Source organism: Pristis pectinata, chromosome 3, assembly GCF_009764475.1.
Source record: "Pristis pectinata isolate sPriPec2 chromosome 3, sPriPec2.1.pri, whole genome shotgun sequence".
Lineage (NCBI taxonomy): Eukaryota > Metazoa > Chordata > Chondrichthyes > Rhinopristiformes > Pristidae > Pristis > Pristis pectinata.
In genome coordinates, this window is record NC_067407.1 from 115,227,517 (window position 1) to 115,243,314 (window position 15,798).

The window sequence follows — 15,798 nt, forward strand, 5'->3', positions numbered from 1 at the left end:
TTCATATCGATTTGTACGAATTCCTGGCCTGTGACCACCCAAAATGGAGGAGGAGCATTGAGAACCTTTGGGTCATGCACTGGTAGTTCAGAGAAGCCCAATGTATATGGCAGAAGGAGAGAACCACCTCCCAGCTATCCATCTCCTGCCCTACCTGTGACAAGCTGTAGGTTCAGCACTAACCTTGTCAGCCACCTTGCCCACCGAACAGGAGTGGAAGCAAGTCATCCTTGATCCTAAGGTACTGCCTGAAAAAGAGGTATATAAGTAAACATAATGGGAAGCCTACCAGATATTTTAATCATTAACGTAATTCTGTGTCTACATCATTCATTCAAATCTATTCGTATTTCTCACAATGTTAGAAAATTATTCCTAATTGTTGGAATAGTTGAAGCTCTATAGAACTCTGGTTAGACCCGGTATAGGTTTACCAGGATGCTACCTGGATTGGAGGGCATGTCTTATGAGGATAGGTTGAGTGAGTTGGGCTTTTCTCTTTGGAGAAAGATGAGAGGTGACTTGATAGAGGTGTACAAGATGATAAGAGGCATAGATCGAGTGGACAGTCAGAGACTTTTTCCCAGAGTGACAATGGCTAACACGAGGGGGCATAATTTTAAAGTGATTGGAGGAAGGTATAAGGGGGATGTCAGGGATAAGTTTTTTTACACAGAGAATGGTGGGTGCGTGGATTGCACTGCCGGCAGAGATTGTGGGGGCAGATACATTAGGGACATTTAAGAGACTCTTAGATAGACACATGAATGAAAGAGAAATGGAGGGCTGTGTGAGAGGGAAGGGTTAGATAGATCTTAGAGCAGGATAAAATGTCGGCACAACATCGTGGGTCTGTACTGTGCTGTAATATTCTATGAATATTTTATTTTATTTACCTAACAACTCTAGCAGGTCCAAGAAATCCCTGAAAATGAAAATAATATGCTGCAAAATTAAAACAAATAAATAAACTGCTAGAGTCACCATACATCACATGATATTAGGAAGAGAGAAACAGAATTAATATTTCAGCTGTGACCTTTCATTAAAAATGGAAAAAAGTTGGAGAGTTAACAGTTTTGGCAAACTCAGCTAGCAAAAGGGTGTTGATGAAGAAGGAAAGAACAAAAGGCAAGGTGTGAAAGGGCGCAACACATAAGAGATTAATAGTCAATGTTATGATGGTGCAAGGCAAAAGGGAGTGGCAGTGGATCAAGTTAAGAAATGTGGGTCTATAGGAAATCTCACGGATATGAAATGTTGACTCCAATATTTTGGAAGAAACTGGAAGAAGGTTGCAAAGTTCAGACCGATATTATTATAGACTTGAATTAAAAATGAAAAACAAACTCCTGCACAGATGTTCCTTATTCTCTTCATCCCATTTCACTTTTAGATGTTTTTATTCTTAGATCTTTCTTTCTTTGTTTAAATTATTTTATTTGCTCCTCTTGCTGTTCTCACAGTCTGTTTCAAATTTCATGTATCATTCTCAACAACAGAAAAATGTTTTATATTGAAAATTGAACTTAGAGCCATTTTTCCAACCCAATGAAAATCCTCATCAACTTTTCTTAAATACAATTAACATTCTCAGGTGCTTTGCAGGGTTTGATACCATGCCACAAAAGGGCCCAAACACTTTGTGCAGAAGGTAGGCTTCAATCAACATCTTAAAGAAAGAGAACATAAAGAAATAGCAACAGAAGTAGTCCTTCAAGCCTGTGTTGCCATTCATCAAGATCATGGCTGATCCTCTACCGTGGTGGTGACACTTTCCAGCACTCCCTTGAGATGGAGGTATAGGGGTTGCAGAGGGAATTGCATTGCTTTGGGCCTAGGAGGTTAAAGGCTGCTATCAATGGTGATGCTGTGTGACAGCATCATACCATGCTAGTTCAATCCTTGCAGTTAAACTGTATCTGGGAAGTTTAGAGGAAGTCATGAGCACTTTTTAGACCAGATTTGACAGCACACTGGAGTTTCCAGCCTTCTCCAAAGCTAAGCAGTATCTTTTAGAGTGGCTCAACTATCTTTTCCTTGTGGACAGTCCGGGCAGCATTAATGAAGCTGCAGAGCAAATTGATCTTCTTGCTCTCCTTATCCTCTTTATTTTTTTAAAAGGCAAGTTCCTCCTCAGGTTTGCATCTCCATATGCCCAGGTGTACACAAACCAGATGTTGGAGCATATGGCATAGAAGACTATTCTGCCTATTGCCCCTGTGTCAGATCACTGAAAGGTCTCCCCTGCTCTTTTTTTCTTTGGCTCTGAAATTTTGTTTTCTTTGTCAAATATTCATCTAACTCTCAGCATATACTAACACTAAAGTCTGAATAGGAGCAATATTCCAAAGCCCTAGGATAACTCCCCGTCTCACTCTTGAGCATAACCATTAAGTGCTGGTGTTTCCAAGGATATCCGCATCTCATGAATAACTAAACGAAGTTTACCACTTTCCTTTGATTATAGAACATAGAACGGTACAGCATAGAACAGGCCCTTCGGCCCACAATGTTGTGCCGACATAGCTAATCCCTTTTACCTACAGAATGCCCATATCCCTCTATTTTCCTCTCATTCAAGTGCCCATCCAAGCCCTTCTTAAAAGTCCCCAATGAATTTGCCTCCACCACCCTATCAGGCAATGCATTCCAGGTATCCACCACCTCTGAGTAAAAAAACATACCCCTGACGTCTGTTCTGATCCTACCCCCTCTCACCTTAAATGCATGCCCTTATGTGCCAGTTCTTCACAGAGCTGTGACTGAAATTGCTGTACATGAATCTGTTGTTGCTGGAGTTCGGAAGGGCAATTATTGGATTGCTAACACTGCCTCTACAGAGTTGTTCAAGACAGGAAGTCAAAATTAATCTGTTTATTCAATCATCCACTGCAAAATGAAAATGTAATGAAGACTCTGCACAAAGTCTGCCCAAATCTGGAAATGTCCTCAGTTCCACGAAACAATCAGGGGGCAGAGAGGCAGACATTTTTAAACAATTTTCCCATGTTTGAGTACCTTAAAGGGCACTGGAATATCCCCCCCCAATGCTTGGGGGATATTCCAGTGCATAGGATTGTCCTATCTGTGTAATGTAAAGTCTGTAAATATCGTATTCACTCTGGTGTGATGTTGCTGTTTGTTTATGTGCTAAAGTGCTTTGCTGTTTCTTAAAAACATATGATAGCAATATTTCATTTTGTTTTTTGGTAAGGATTTATCTCAGAATATCCTTTTGAAGGTTTTCTTCTCTGGTTTCATTTTTAAAATAAAGAACAATGTTATCTCTTCTGCAACTTTAACACAGGTAGCCAACAACAACTGTCAAGGCCAGTGGACTGGGAGCAGGTACCAAGGAGGCCAGCAGTCTGGAGGAGGGAGTGCTTTTCTGCTTACAGATGGCCATCAGGCTGGGACCAGGGATTCAGCAATATGGCTTTGAAGAAATCACACCTTCGCGTCATCACTGCCACCAGTGCAGCTGTTGTCAGGCTCTCTGAAGATGGCGAGAGACTGGAGATGCAGAGTGCGGACGTGGGCATCAGGAATGCAGTACAGCCGTGGGTTAAGGATAGCTCAAGTGCCACCCTGCAGTGGGAAGCTACACTGATGCTCCAGTTCAGATGAGGACTTCCAGTGAGGCAACCTACAGGTGAAGGCTGACGGGCATGTATGGTGAGACGCTTGTGAAATGTTGTGGGGTATGGTGGGTTCCAATTCCAGTACTGGATATGGTTTCGGGGAGCCTGGAGCCATGGATATGGTGGACAGCTTTATGTTAACTCTGCTGGACCCAATCACCATGCAGTTTGGCTTCCATTGTAGCACAGGCACTTCAATATCATTTGAATGTGTACTAGCTAATATCTTAGCCCTAGATAAGGCAGTGTCTACGCCAGCAATCCAAAGGATCATAGAATGGTAATGGGGGGGGGGGGGGGGCATTCGGCCCTTTATGTCAGTGCTTGCTCCCTGGAAGAGTAATGTAGCCAGCTCCTCTTGCCTGCTCCTTCCACGTGGTCCCATCATATTTCTCCCTCCATCACCATCCCCACTACCCGCTCCCCCCAACTACTGATTGAATTTTCTTGTGAAAGGCAAAACTGAATCTTTCACCAGTAGTCTGTCAGGCAATGCATTCCAGATGTTAACCACTTGCTGCATATAAAAAGTTTTCCCCACCTCACCTCAAAGCTGCATCCTCTTGTTCATTACTATCAATAGGAACAGCTTCATCCGAATGAATCTGTTTAATTCCCTCATTATGTTGGATACTTCATTCACATCTACTCTCAACTCTCCATACTTTAAGGGGGAAAATCCCGACTTCTCCAGTCTTTCCGGATGGCTTGCCCCGAGCGGCTCCACATTCTTCCTAACATGTGATGACTGGGATTGGACGTAGCTCTCCAGTTATGTCAGAATACCCAAACCAAGTCACTAGCTTATATCAGGGGAGGCAGTGGTGACCCCTGGGGAACACCACCAAGTGGAAGAGGTTAATCAGAACTTCCTCACTTTTGTACTCTATGCCTCAGTGTATGAAGCTCAGTATATTGGGTTCTTTTTTAAGTCAGTTTGTCAAACTGCCCCATCTTCAAAGATTTATTCACATGTACACTCAGTTTCTGCCTCTCCTTATTGTTCCTACCATTCTGGATGAAAATGTAGGTGGGCTGCTTAGTAAGTTTGCAGACAACACAAAAATTGGCAAGAGTTGTGAACAGTGAGGAAAGTTGTCAAAGAATATAGATCAGTTGGATATGTAGGGAAATAAATGGCAGATGGAGTTTAATCCGGACAAGTGTGAGGTGTTGCATTCTTGGAGGACAAAGAGGAAAGTATACAGTAAATGGCAGAAACCTTAGGAGCACTGATGTACAGAGGGATCTTGGGGTGAAGGCCATAGCTCCCTGAAAGCGGTAACACTAGTGGATAAACACACAAAATGCTGGAGGAACTCAGCAGGTCAGGCAGCATCTATGGAGAGAAATAAACAGTCGACATTTCGGGTCAAGACCCTTCATGAGAACTGGAAAGGGAGAGGGCAGAAGCCGGAATAAGAAGGTCAGGGGAGGGGGAGGAGTATGTGAAGGCAGGTGATAGGTGAGTTCAGGTGAGAGGGGGAAGGTAGGAGGGTGGGAGAGGCGGGAGATGTAATACGCTGTGAGGTGATAGGTAGGAGAGGCAAAGGGCTGAAGAAGAAGGAATCTGGTAGGAGAGGGCAGAGGACCAGGGAATAAAAGGAAGGAGCAGGGGAATAGATGGGCAGATCATGAGAGTGGGGGAAGGGATGGGCACGTCATGAGGGCGGGGAAAGGGGAAAGAAGAGGGGGCCATCGGAATGAGGGAAGACAAAGAAAACAAAGGGGGGAGGAGAGTGGAGGGGTTACCAGAAGTTAGAGAAATCGATGTTGAAGCCATCAGGTTGGAGACTACCAAGGCGGAATATGAGGTGTTGCTCCTCCAATCTACATCTGGCCTCAACATGGCAGTAGAGGATGCCATGGATGGACATGTCGGTATGGGAATGGGATGAGGAATTGAAGTGGATGGCCGGTGGGAGATCCTTTCTCTTGTGGCGGATGGAATGAAGGTGCTCGACGAAGTGGTCAGCCAATCTGCGTCGGGTCTCACCGATGCAGAGGAGGCCGCACCGGGAGCAATAAATGACACCCTCGGATTCACAGGTGAAGTGCTGCCTCACCTGGAAGGGCCCTGAGTGGTGGTGAGGGAGCAGGTGTATGGGCAGGTGTAACACTTAGTGCGGTTGCAGGGATAAGTGCTGGGAGGGTCATCTGTGCGGGGGTTGGGGGGATGGAAATGAGTGGACAAGGGAGTTGCGGAGACCGCGATCCCTACAGAAACCGGGGGGGAGGGTAAGATGTGCCTATTGGTGGGATCCTGCTGGAGATGGTGGAAGTTGCAGAGAGTGATGTATCGGATGCGGAGTCTCGTGGGGTGGTAGGTGAGGCCAAGGGGATCCCTGTCTCTGTTACGTCGGGGGGTAGATGGGATGGGGTGAGGGCAGACGTGCAGGAAATGGAGGAGATGCGGCTGAGGGCAGTATTGATGGCATGCTTGCCTTCAGCAGTCAGGGTGTTGAGTGTAACAGTCGGGAAGTCATATTGGATTGGTATAAAACTTTAGTTAGTCCACATTTGGAGTATTGTGTGTAGTTCTGGTTGCTGCATTACAGGAAGGATGTGGAGGTTTTGGAGAAGAGGTTCACTAGGATGTTGCCTGGATTAGAGAGTATTAGCCATAAGCAGAGATTGGATTGTTTTCTCTGGAGCATCAGAGGCTGAGGAGTGACCTGATGGGAGTATGTAAAATTATGAGAGGGTAGATAGTCTTTTTCCCAGGGTGGTAATGTCAAATACTAGAGGGCATAGCTTTAAGGTGGTGGGGGGGGGTGGGGGGGTAGTTTAAAGGAGTTTTATGAAGCAAGTTTTTTTACACAGGGAGTTGTAGGTACCTGGAATGTACTATTGGGGAAGGCGGTAGAAGCATTTAGACGGGAACATGAACGGGCAGGGAACTGAAGGATATAGACCATGTGCAGGCAGCTGTGCAGTTTAAATTTATCATCATTGTCAGCACAGATATTATGGGCTGAAGGGCCTGTTCTTGAGCTGTACTGTTCTGTTCTAATGTACCACCTTGCGCCTTCCCATATTAAATTTCATCTGCCACAAGCCTGCCAATTCCATCAACCAAATCCTCTTTAAGCAGGGGCATAGATAGGGTGGGCAAGCAGTATCTTTTTCCCATTATTGAGCGATCCAATACCAGAGGGCATGCATTTAAGGTGAGAGGGGGTGAGTTCAGAACAGACGTGAGGGGTACGTTTTTTACTCAGAGAGTGGTGGAATGTGTTGCCTGATAGGGTGGTGGAGGCAAATTCTTTAGGGGCTTTTAAGAGGGGCTTGGATGGGCACATAAATGAGAAGAAAAGAGAGGGATATGGGCATTCTATAAGTAGGACGGATTAGCTATGTCGGCACAATATTGTGGGCTGAAGGGCCTGTTCTGTGCTGTACTGTTTTATGTTCTAAGCCTGTCAATATTTTCCTCAGTGTTCAACCTACTTCCAGATTTTGTTAATGCACATATTTTGAAACTATCTCTGCACAGAAACCTTTGCTTCACCATTTCCATGCCAACTATCTAATACCCATCTCCATCAATCCCATTTACCAGCACCTGCTTCATAGCCTTCTATACCTTGTCAATTCGAGTGCTTGAGTAGATACTTCTTAAACATTGTGAGAATACTCAGGCAGTGCATTCCAGATTCCAACCAGCCTCTGGATGATTTTTTTTCCCTTAGGTCCCCTCTAAACCTCTTCCTCCTTAATTTAAACCTATGTACTCTACTTTTTCACACCTTGGTTATGGGGAAAGTTTTCTTACTATATACCCTGTCTATGCCGCTCATTATTTTGAATACTTCAGTCAGTCAGGCTCCTCCACTCCAAGGAGAACAAGCTCAGCCTATCTCGTCTCTCCTCGTACGTGAAACATTCCATCCCAGGCAACATCCTGTTGAATCTCAAAGTCAAAGTCAAATTTATTGTCATATGCACAAGTACATATATGCACAGGTGCAATGAAAAACTTCCCTGCAGCAGCATCACAGGCACACAGCACTAGATACACAACATTCACAAGAAAAACATATGTTAAACATAAATTATGTAAAGTTATACAAGAAAGAACAAAATTAGAACAAAAAAAAGCCAAAATCTCCTCTGCACTCTCTCCAGTGCAATTATAACCAGAACTGCACATGGTACTCCAGCTGTGAACTATCCAATGTGTATAAAGCTATACGATAATCTCCCTGCTCATATATCTTCAGCCTGGCCAATGAAGGCAAGTATCCCATACACCTTCACCACCTTATCTGTGTTGGCACCTTAGGGATGCTTAGACTTGTACCTCAGTACTCCCTAAGATCCTACCATTCATTATGTATGTCCTACCCTAACTAATCCTCGGTAAAGTGCATCATCATCAAACCTATCGGATTAAATTCCATCTGCCTTTGCTCTGCCCATTTTATCATTTGATCAATATCTTCCTGTAACCTAAGATTATCCACACTATCAACACCATTAATTTTTGTGTCATCTGGTGATGACTAATTATACCTCCCACATTCATATCCAAATCGTTAATGTATATGAGGATCTGTAAGAGTCCCAGTGCCAGTTCCTGTGGTTCACCACTGGGCTCAGGCTTCTCGTCACAAAACGCCTCTACTATTTTCTGGTTTTATTTCAGATTTCCAGCATCTGCAGTTTTTTGATTTTCACTTTCGTCATTAACCTCTGCCTTCTCCTAACAAGCCATTTTTGGAACCAATTTAGCAACTTGCATGGATCCTATGGGCTCAAACCTTGTCTCCCACATGGGACCTTATCAAAGACCCTATTGAAGTCTATTCAGGCTATGTCAACCTCACTGCCCTCAATAACATATTTTGTTATCTCTTTGAAAAATTCCATTACATCGGTCAGGCAGGATACAAAGCCGCTGCTGACTATCTTTGATTAATCCTTGCCGTTCCAGGTGTAGATTAATCCTGATCCTCAGAACTTTTTCAATAAGTTCCCTACCACTGATATTAGACCCAGAGGTAATTGAGTGTGTTCTTCATGGTCATCTGCTCCCTCCTTCACTGCAAGTGAGCAGCTTGGCTGCAGTCACTGGGGAAGTGTTGTACAGAAGCAGCAGGCAGAGTGCTTCAGGCAGGACTCTATAAATATCTGGAACAAGTGTTAGATTATGTGACCATCAGTTTGGATAGCTGCAGTCCCCTCTCACAAGGAAGCCTGGTCTACAGGTCATTTCCTCCTGCTCCCTGACGTATCAGATTCTCAGTGAGACCACAACCAAACCCTCCATTTTTGAGACTAACCAGGCACATTTCACCTCAAAGTTCCTAAGTATATTGTGGAACATGCTGCAGCACAGTTCTCCCAACTTTACACAACCTCCAACCATCCCACAAGTAATCGAGGATCCCATTAAATAGCTCAGATGGTTGGGTAGTGGTGGAGGACGTTCCTCCTGCTATAAGAACTTTGGCTGCTGCTGAACATGTTTGTACATTTAGTGCAACACACTGAGTTCTGTATTTTCTTCGTCCAACTCGGTTTTGCACTAATTTTGTATTCCGTATATACTGTTTTTTGCACTATTTGTACTTTCAAAATTTTTTTTGTCTGCGTTTATTATGTGTCCTCTGTTCCATGTATGTCCTCTGTTGTGTGAGTCTGGGGGGGAAACGACATTTTGTTCCTCCATGTGTTTTTATAGTATATGGGTGAATGACAATAAAGGTATAACTTGACTTGTGGGGTGAATGGCTGGCGACGTGGCAGATGGAATATATGGAAAAACAGAGAGTATTTCTTTTAAAAGGTGTTGGTGTTCAAAGGGACTTGTGTAACCTTGTATGCAAATCACTAAAAGTTAATATAGCAGGAAAGCAAATGGTACATCAAGAGTAGCGGCATCTTGTTCCAATTATTTGGGCCCTGGTGTGACTGCATCTGGAATGTTGTGTACAGGTACTTTCTCTCTGACAAAAGACATATTTGTGATTAAAGGAATGCAGAGAAGTTTCACTCATCTGATCTCTGGAGTAGAGGGTTTGTCACATGAGGAATGTTGGTGTCGGTACTCTTGCGTTTCGAAGAATGGGAGGTGATCTCATGGAAATGTACTGCATTTGTATGGGGTTAGACAAATTAGATGTGGACTTGGTGTCTCCTCTGGTTCTAGTTCTTATAAAAAGAGTTCAGCCACTTAAGACAGAGATGTTTCTTCATTTGATAGTAATGCAAATTTGGAATTGTCTACCCAAGTGGACTGTGGAGTTGCAATCACTGAATATACTGTATATGAGACTGTTGTGAGAAAGCCACATGGCTGTGACGTGACAGTAACGACACTGACCCCCGCTGACCGGAGGACAGCATTGCTCCTTGGATCGGAAGTTATACCACTGTCAATCAAGGTGCGGCTCCACCCAACCTTCAGGTGTGAGAGTACCTTTTGTCTCTGAACTTGTTTGACCATTGGGTGTGAGAGTACCTTTTGTCTCTGAACTTGCCTGACCATTGACTTGTTTAAATCATAACAGTGAGGCTCCACCCAGCCTCCTAGTACCATAAAAAGGACTTCAATCCCCTAGCCCTTCCTCTTTTGACGACCTCAGGAGTAATGAGACAACACTGCAGAGATCACTGGTAAGAGTGCATCACCATGTGGTTTGGAAGCATTTCACTCAGATTCCGGGCAGTCTTAGAGCCAATGCTAGTGTGGGTCAAGCACTGAAGTACTATATCCTGAAGTTGTACATTGTTATGGTGGGCCGAAGGGCCTGTTTTGTGCTGTATGGTTCTATGGTTATTGTATGCCTGTGTGTATCTGTGTGTATGTGAGTGTATCTTATCCTAGTTGTGATTTCCCCCTCACGTTCATGGTCTCCTGCGTGTATGTGAGTGTGTGTCTGTTCCCATTCATTCTGTTCCCACATTTGCCTTTGTGATTAAACTAGTTTTGATATCCAAAGCTCGTGTCCAGAGTCCTTGATCCTTAAGGCCGAAAAGAACCATTTCACACAACAGAGACACAGGGTGATGGACATTTAGCTATGAAGGGAATCAAGGAATCTGGGGTTGGTACAGTAAAGCAAGATAAAAAAAAATCAGCCATGATCACATTGAATAGTACAGCAGACATGATGGGCTGAATGACCGACTCCAGCTTCTATTTCTTATGTTCTTATTCCCAATTCTTGGTCTACACGTTGCAGCAGGAGTCTCCCCAAGTTTTAATGAAATTGTTATTTTAAATATAAAATCAAATGGTTCATTAAAGGATAGGCTTTAAAACAACTGAAATAACTGGAAATACTCAGTAGATCAGGCAAGATTTGTGTAGAGAGAAACAAAGTTAACAGTTTAAGTCAATGACCTTTCATCAGAACTAATCTCGCTGCTTCAGTAGGCAACATAATCAAAGACCCCACCCACCCCAGACATTTTCTCTTCAACCCCCATCCCCCCATGTGCCACCAGGCTCAAAGACAGCTTCTGTTACAAGACCATTGAATGGTCCCCTAATACGATAAGATGGTCTCTTCACCTCACAATCTACCTCCTTATGACCTTTGCACCTTATTCTCTGCCTGCACTTTCTCTGGAACTGTAATACTTTATTCTGCATTCTGTTATTGTTTTCCCTTGTACTGATGTGATGAAATGAAATGATCTGTATGGATGGCATGCAAAACAAAGTTTTCCACTGTACCTCAGTATGTGAGAATAATTAACTGATTTAATGGACCATCTGTCCCTTAAGGTCTTATTGATCACAGGATCTTTTCCTTGCTGGGACCTGATGAAAGATCATCAAGTTAAAATACAAACTGTTTCTTTCTTTACAGATCCTGCCTAATCTTTTGAGAATTCCTTAAACATTTTCTGTTTTGTTTTCAGATTTTCCACAGCTATGGTTTGTTTTGCTTTTCAGACTTTGACATTTTTATTTTACAATTGTGAGATTTGTATTTACATAGTTGGCATATGATGCAATTGACAATAATAAAATTAAATACCACTATTATTACAGCAAAGCAATGACTTCCAGGAAATCATTGGAATTAAGGTATTTGGTTGCAAATTGATTAAGATCTAATATATCTGAAACATTCTTATAATTCTGTTCACAACGTGATCCACAGAATAATCTAATTGTTTTCAGTCCCTTTTGGGATTTCAAACCCTTGGATATTAATGGATTTATCTATTCAAAATTTGTGTTTTCAATATTGAAAATTAATTTCAAATTATTTCAAGTAAAACAGATGAAGATCATTCTGCGCTTTAAGGTGTCTCATTTATCATAGGATCTCTTCCTTGCTGGGTCCTGAATGACACGAAGTGCGATAGTTCCTTCAGCCCTTTTCCAAGTGTACCTGATATATAAACAAAAAGGTAGCAAGCTTGAACTTGATGCCGCTGGGAAAAGAGAATGCATGTGTATTAAGGTTTCATTTCTGGGACTCAGGGAGCAGGGATGGAAACTTGCATCCTTCTGCTCCATGTGAGTTAACTGCGTTCAGGTACGTCGGGGGGATATAATTAACCTGGAACTAGCAAAGGGGGGAGAGAAGACAAATCAGGTGAGTTTTCTCCATCTAATTCATCATGCATTGACACCCAACTAGAAAGAAGTTGTTTGTGTTTAAATTCTTTCAATGGGGTGCAGGTATTGCCAGCAACATTAGAATTTGTCACCTGTGCATAATTTTTATTCCAAAAATGTACTTCATAATATTTGCAAATCTATAATACAAAATGTTCATAGATCACCATCTGCAGCAGAAGACAGATCAATGTACAAGATCTACATTGTAGTATCAATTCTTCTTTTACCATTGATAGGTGGGGTGGGAATGGTTTACAGTAAAACAGTTAACAGTCAGGCAGCATCTGTGGAAAAAGTCTTAATGTTTTGGGTTGAAAACCTCTCGGGTTGAGACAAACCCAAAGTGTTAACTTTGTTCCTCTTTCCAGCATGTTCTGTTTCTTTATTTCAGGTTTCCAGCATCTCATAGTCATAGAGTCACAGAGCACGGAAACAGGCCCTTCGGCCCAACTGGTCCATGCCAACCAAGATGCCCCATTCAAGCTAGTCCCATTTGCCAGCATTTGGCCGATAACCTTCTGAACCTTTCTAATACATGTACCTGTCCAACTCTCTTTTATAAGTTGTTATTGTACCTGCCTCAACCACTTCCTTTGGCAGCTTATTCTACATAGATATCACCCTTTGTGTAAAAAAAAACCACTGCCCCTCAAGTTCCTCTTAAATCTTTCCCTTCTCACCCCATATATACCCCTCCTGATTCAATACACCTCTATAAGATCACTTCTCAGTCTCCTATGCTCCAAGGAATAAAGTCCTAGCCTGCCCAACCTTTCCTTATAACTCAGTCCCTCAAATTCTAGCAGCACCCTTGTAAATCTTTTCTGCTATCTTTCCAGTTTAATAACATCTTTCCTTTAGGAGGGCAACCAAAACTGAACACAATACTCCAAGTGCGGCTTCACCAAGGTCCTGTATAACTGCACCATGACCTCCCAAACTTTTATAGTCAATGCCCTGACTGATGAAGGCCAGTGTGCCAAAAGCCTTCTTCAGCACCTTGTCTACTTGTGACCACTTTCAGTGAACCATGTATTTGTACTCCAAGGTCCCTTTGTTCTACAACACTCCCCAGGGCCCTGCCATTCACTGTGAAAGTCCTACCTGGATTTGATTTTCTAAAATGCAACACCTCATACTTAATCCAAATTAAACTCCATTTGCTGTGCCTCAGCCCACTTACTCAGCTGATCAAGATCCCCCTATAATTTTTGATAACCTTCTTCATTGTCCACTCTGCCACCTATTTTGGTGTCACCTGCAAACTTACTAACGGTGCCTTGTACATTCTGATCTAAATTGTTGATAGAGATGACAAACAACAATGGGCCCAGCACTGACCCAGGACACACCACTAGTCACAGGCCTCCAGTCTGGGAAACAACTATCACCCACTGCTTTCTACCATTAAGCCAATTGTGTATCCAATTACCAGCTCTCCCTGGATTCAATGTGATCTAACCTTCCAGAGCAGCCTACCACATGGAACCTTAAAGGCCTTAGTGAAGTCCATACAAATAAATGTCAACCACCTTGCCTTCATCAACTTTCTTGGTCACTTCATCAAAAAAAACTCAATCAGGTTTGTAAAGCATGATTTGCTATGCGTAAAGCATGATTTCCTATGCACAAAGCCATGCTGACGACCCATAATCAATCTGTCTTTCCAGATGTACACATATCTTAACCCTCAGAATCCTCTCCACAGATGTTAGACTTACTGGCCTATGGTTCCCAGGTTTTACTTTGCTGCCCTTCTTAAATAAAGGCACAACATTCACTACCCCCCAGTCTACCAGCACCTCACCCTCAGCTAACGATGATGCAAATATCTCAGCAGGGCTCCTGCAATTTCTTCTCTAACCTCCTAGTGTTCTTGGATATACCTGGTCAGGCCCTGGAGCTCTGTCTACCTTCAAACCTTTCAAGATATCCAGCACCTCCTCTACCGTAATGCAGACTATCCCCAAGACCTCCCCATTTACTTTTCTGAGTCTTCACGTCTTTCTCAACAGTAAAATCAGAGGAGAAATATTCACCAAGGACCTTGCCCATCTCCTGTGGCTCCACACAAAAGTGTCCCCTTTGGTCCTTGAGGGGCGATGTTCTCTCTCATTAGTCTTTTTCCCTTAATATACTTATAAAATCTCTTTGGATTTTCCTTAATCTTCTCTGCCAAGGTTATCTCATGCCCCCATTTTGCTCTCCTGATTTCATTCTTAAGTACACTTCTGCATTCCTTATACTCCTCCAGGGATTCACTTGATCCTGTACCTGACCCATGCTTGCTTTTCCTGGCCAGGGCCTCAATATCCTTTATCATCTAGGGTTCCCTACTCCTACGAGCCTTGTCCTTCACTGTAACAGGAACATACAGACCTTGAGCTCTCACCGCCTCACCCTTAAAAGCCTCTCGCTTGCCTGTGGTCCCTTTGCCCGCAAACAACCTACTCCAATCAACCTCCTGTCTCATACTGTCAAAATTGGCCTTGCCCCAGTTTAGAACCTGAAAGTTCTGTCCCTTTCCATGACTATTTTAAAACTGCAGGATTTTTCAAAGATTTCCAGGAGGGTTTTTTTTTACACTGGTCCCAGAACAAGGAGAGGTTTAAACTGTGGCCCTTCCCCAGAGAGCCTTTGAACAGCTGCAAGCATTACCACTTCCCTCAGCATGCGGTCCTGGAGTTTGGAATGTGCCGATCAGTTGTGGACAGTTCCCTGCACTGGAAAATGAACAAGTTTTGGGCAGACCAAGAGGCAACTTTCAAAGCTGACAGTCTTCCAGCAGCAACTGTTGTTTATCTGGGTCTGCTCCTAACTAAGTGGCTTGTATAACCATTTTAGATAGCTATTGAGAGTTGCCCACCTTGCTGTGCATTGAATCATGGTTAAACTGGTTAAGAATGGCCAATTTCTTTCCTTAAAAGGACATCAGTTTTTAGGTTTTCATGGTCACCATTACTGATGTTAGCTTTCTTTTAAATTTCAGATCAATAATTGATTACAAATTCCCAGCTCCTGTGTGGGAATTGCACAAGTAACTCTAGACCATTGTGCGCCCATGCTCTACCATTGGAGGAGAATAATTGAACTCTGTCATATTGCCTGTCCCTTTGTGTTGAATGTTCTGTTGACCTTTGCGGTCTGGGCTCACATCTGAACAACATCCCTTGCTGACCGTAGCCTCATTCACAAGAAGAGGTGGAACTACTGATGGTGGGTAGGTGGTCTACTTTCATATGGATACGAACAGTACTGCTTCACAGCTGTTGCAAATCAGCACTAATATTAAAAAAAATCCTAATGAGCTCTCTCAGAACATGGAGGCTATGTTCCAATATGATCCTGTTTATTAAAAGGCAGGTAACTCACAAAACTTGTCATAAATATTGCTACTGTTTACTGCAGTGTGACTATTACCCGTTTAATTCTAAATAAAAGAGACAGTAAACCAGTAGTCGAACTGAGAATTTCTACTTATTCCTGAGGTAATTCTGTGGCACTAATATTGCTGCATTAACTGGGACAAGTGAGAGGTGTGGCACTTTGATCATTTAAAACAGAGCA

At 43.0% G+C, this 15,798-nt stretch overlaps 1 protein-coding gene and 1 long non-coding RNA gene across 4 annotated transcripts in view; one reads left to right on the forward strand and one right to left on the reverse strand.

Annotated features, from left to right (window-relative positions):
• LOC127568831 (uncharacterized) lies at positions 1 to 15,688 on the forward strand. Its single transcript, XR_007956078.1, has 3 exons — positions 1 to 241; positions 3,311 to 3,655; positions 15,221 to 15,688. It is a non-coding gene; the product is annotated as an uncharacterized LOC127568831 (long non-coding RNA).
• Positions 11,537 to 15,798, reverse strand: part of haao (3-hydroxyanthranilate 3,4-dioxygenase) — a 27,792-nt gene continuing 23,530 nt past the window's right edge. For all 3 annotated transcript variants that reach the window (XM_052013029.1, XM_052013030.1, XM_052013031.1), the window contains one exon: positions 11,537 to 11,998. In XM_052013029.1, the coding sequence (XP_051868989.1) occupies positions 11,917 to 11,998 (82 nt within the window). In that variant the 3' untranslated portion in view covers positions 11,537 to 11,916. The remainder of the gene's footprint in view (positions 11,999 to 15,798) is intronic.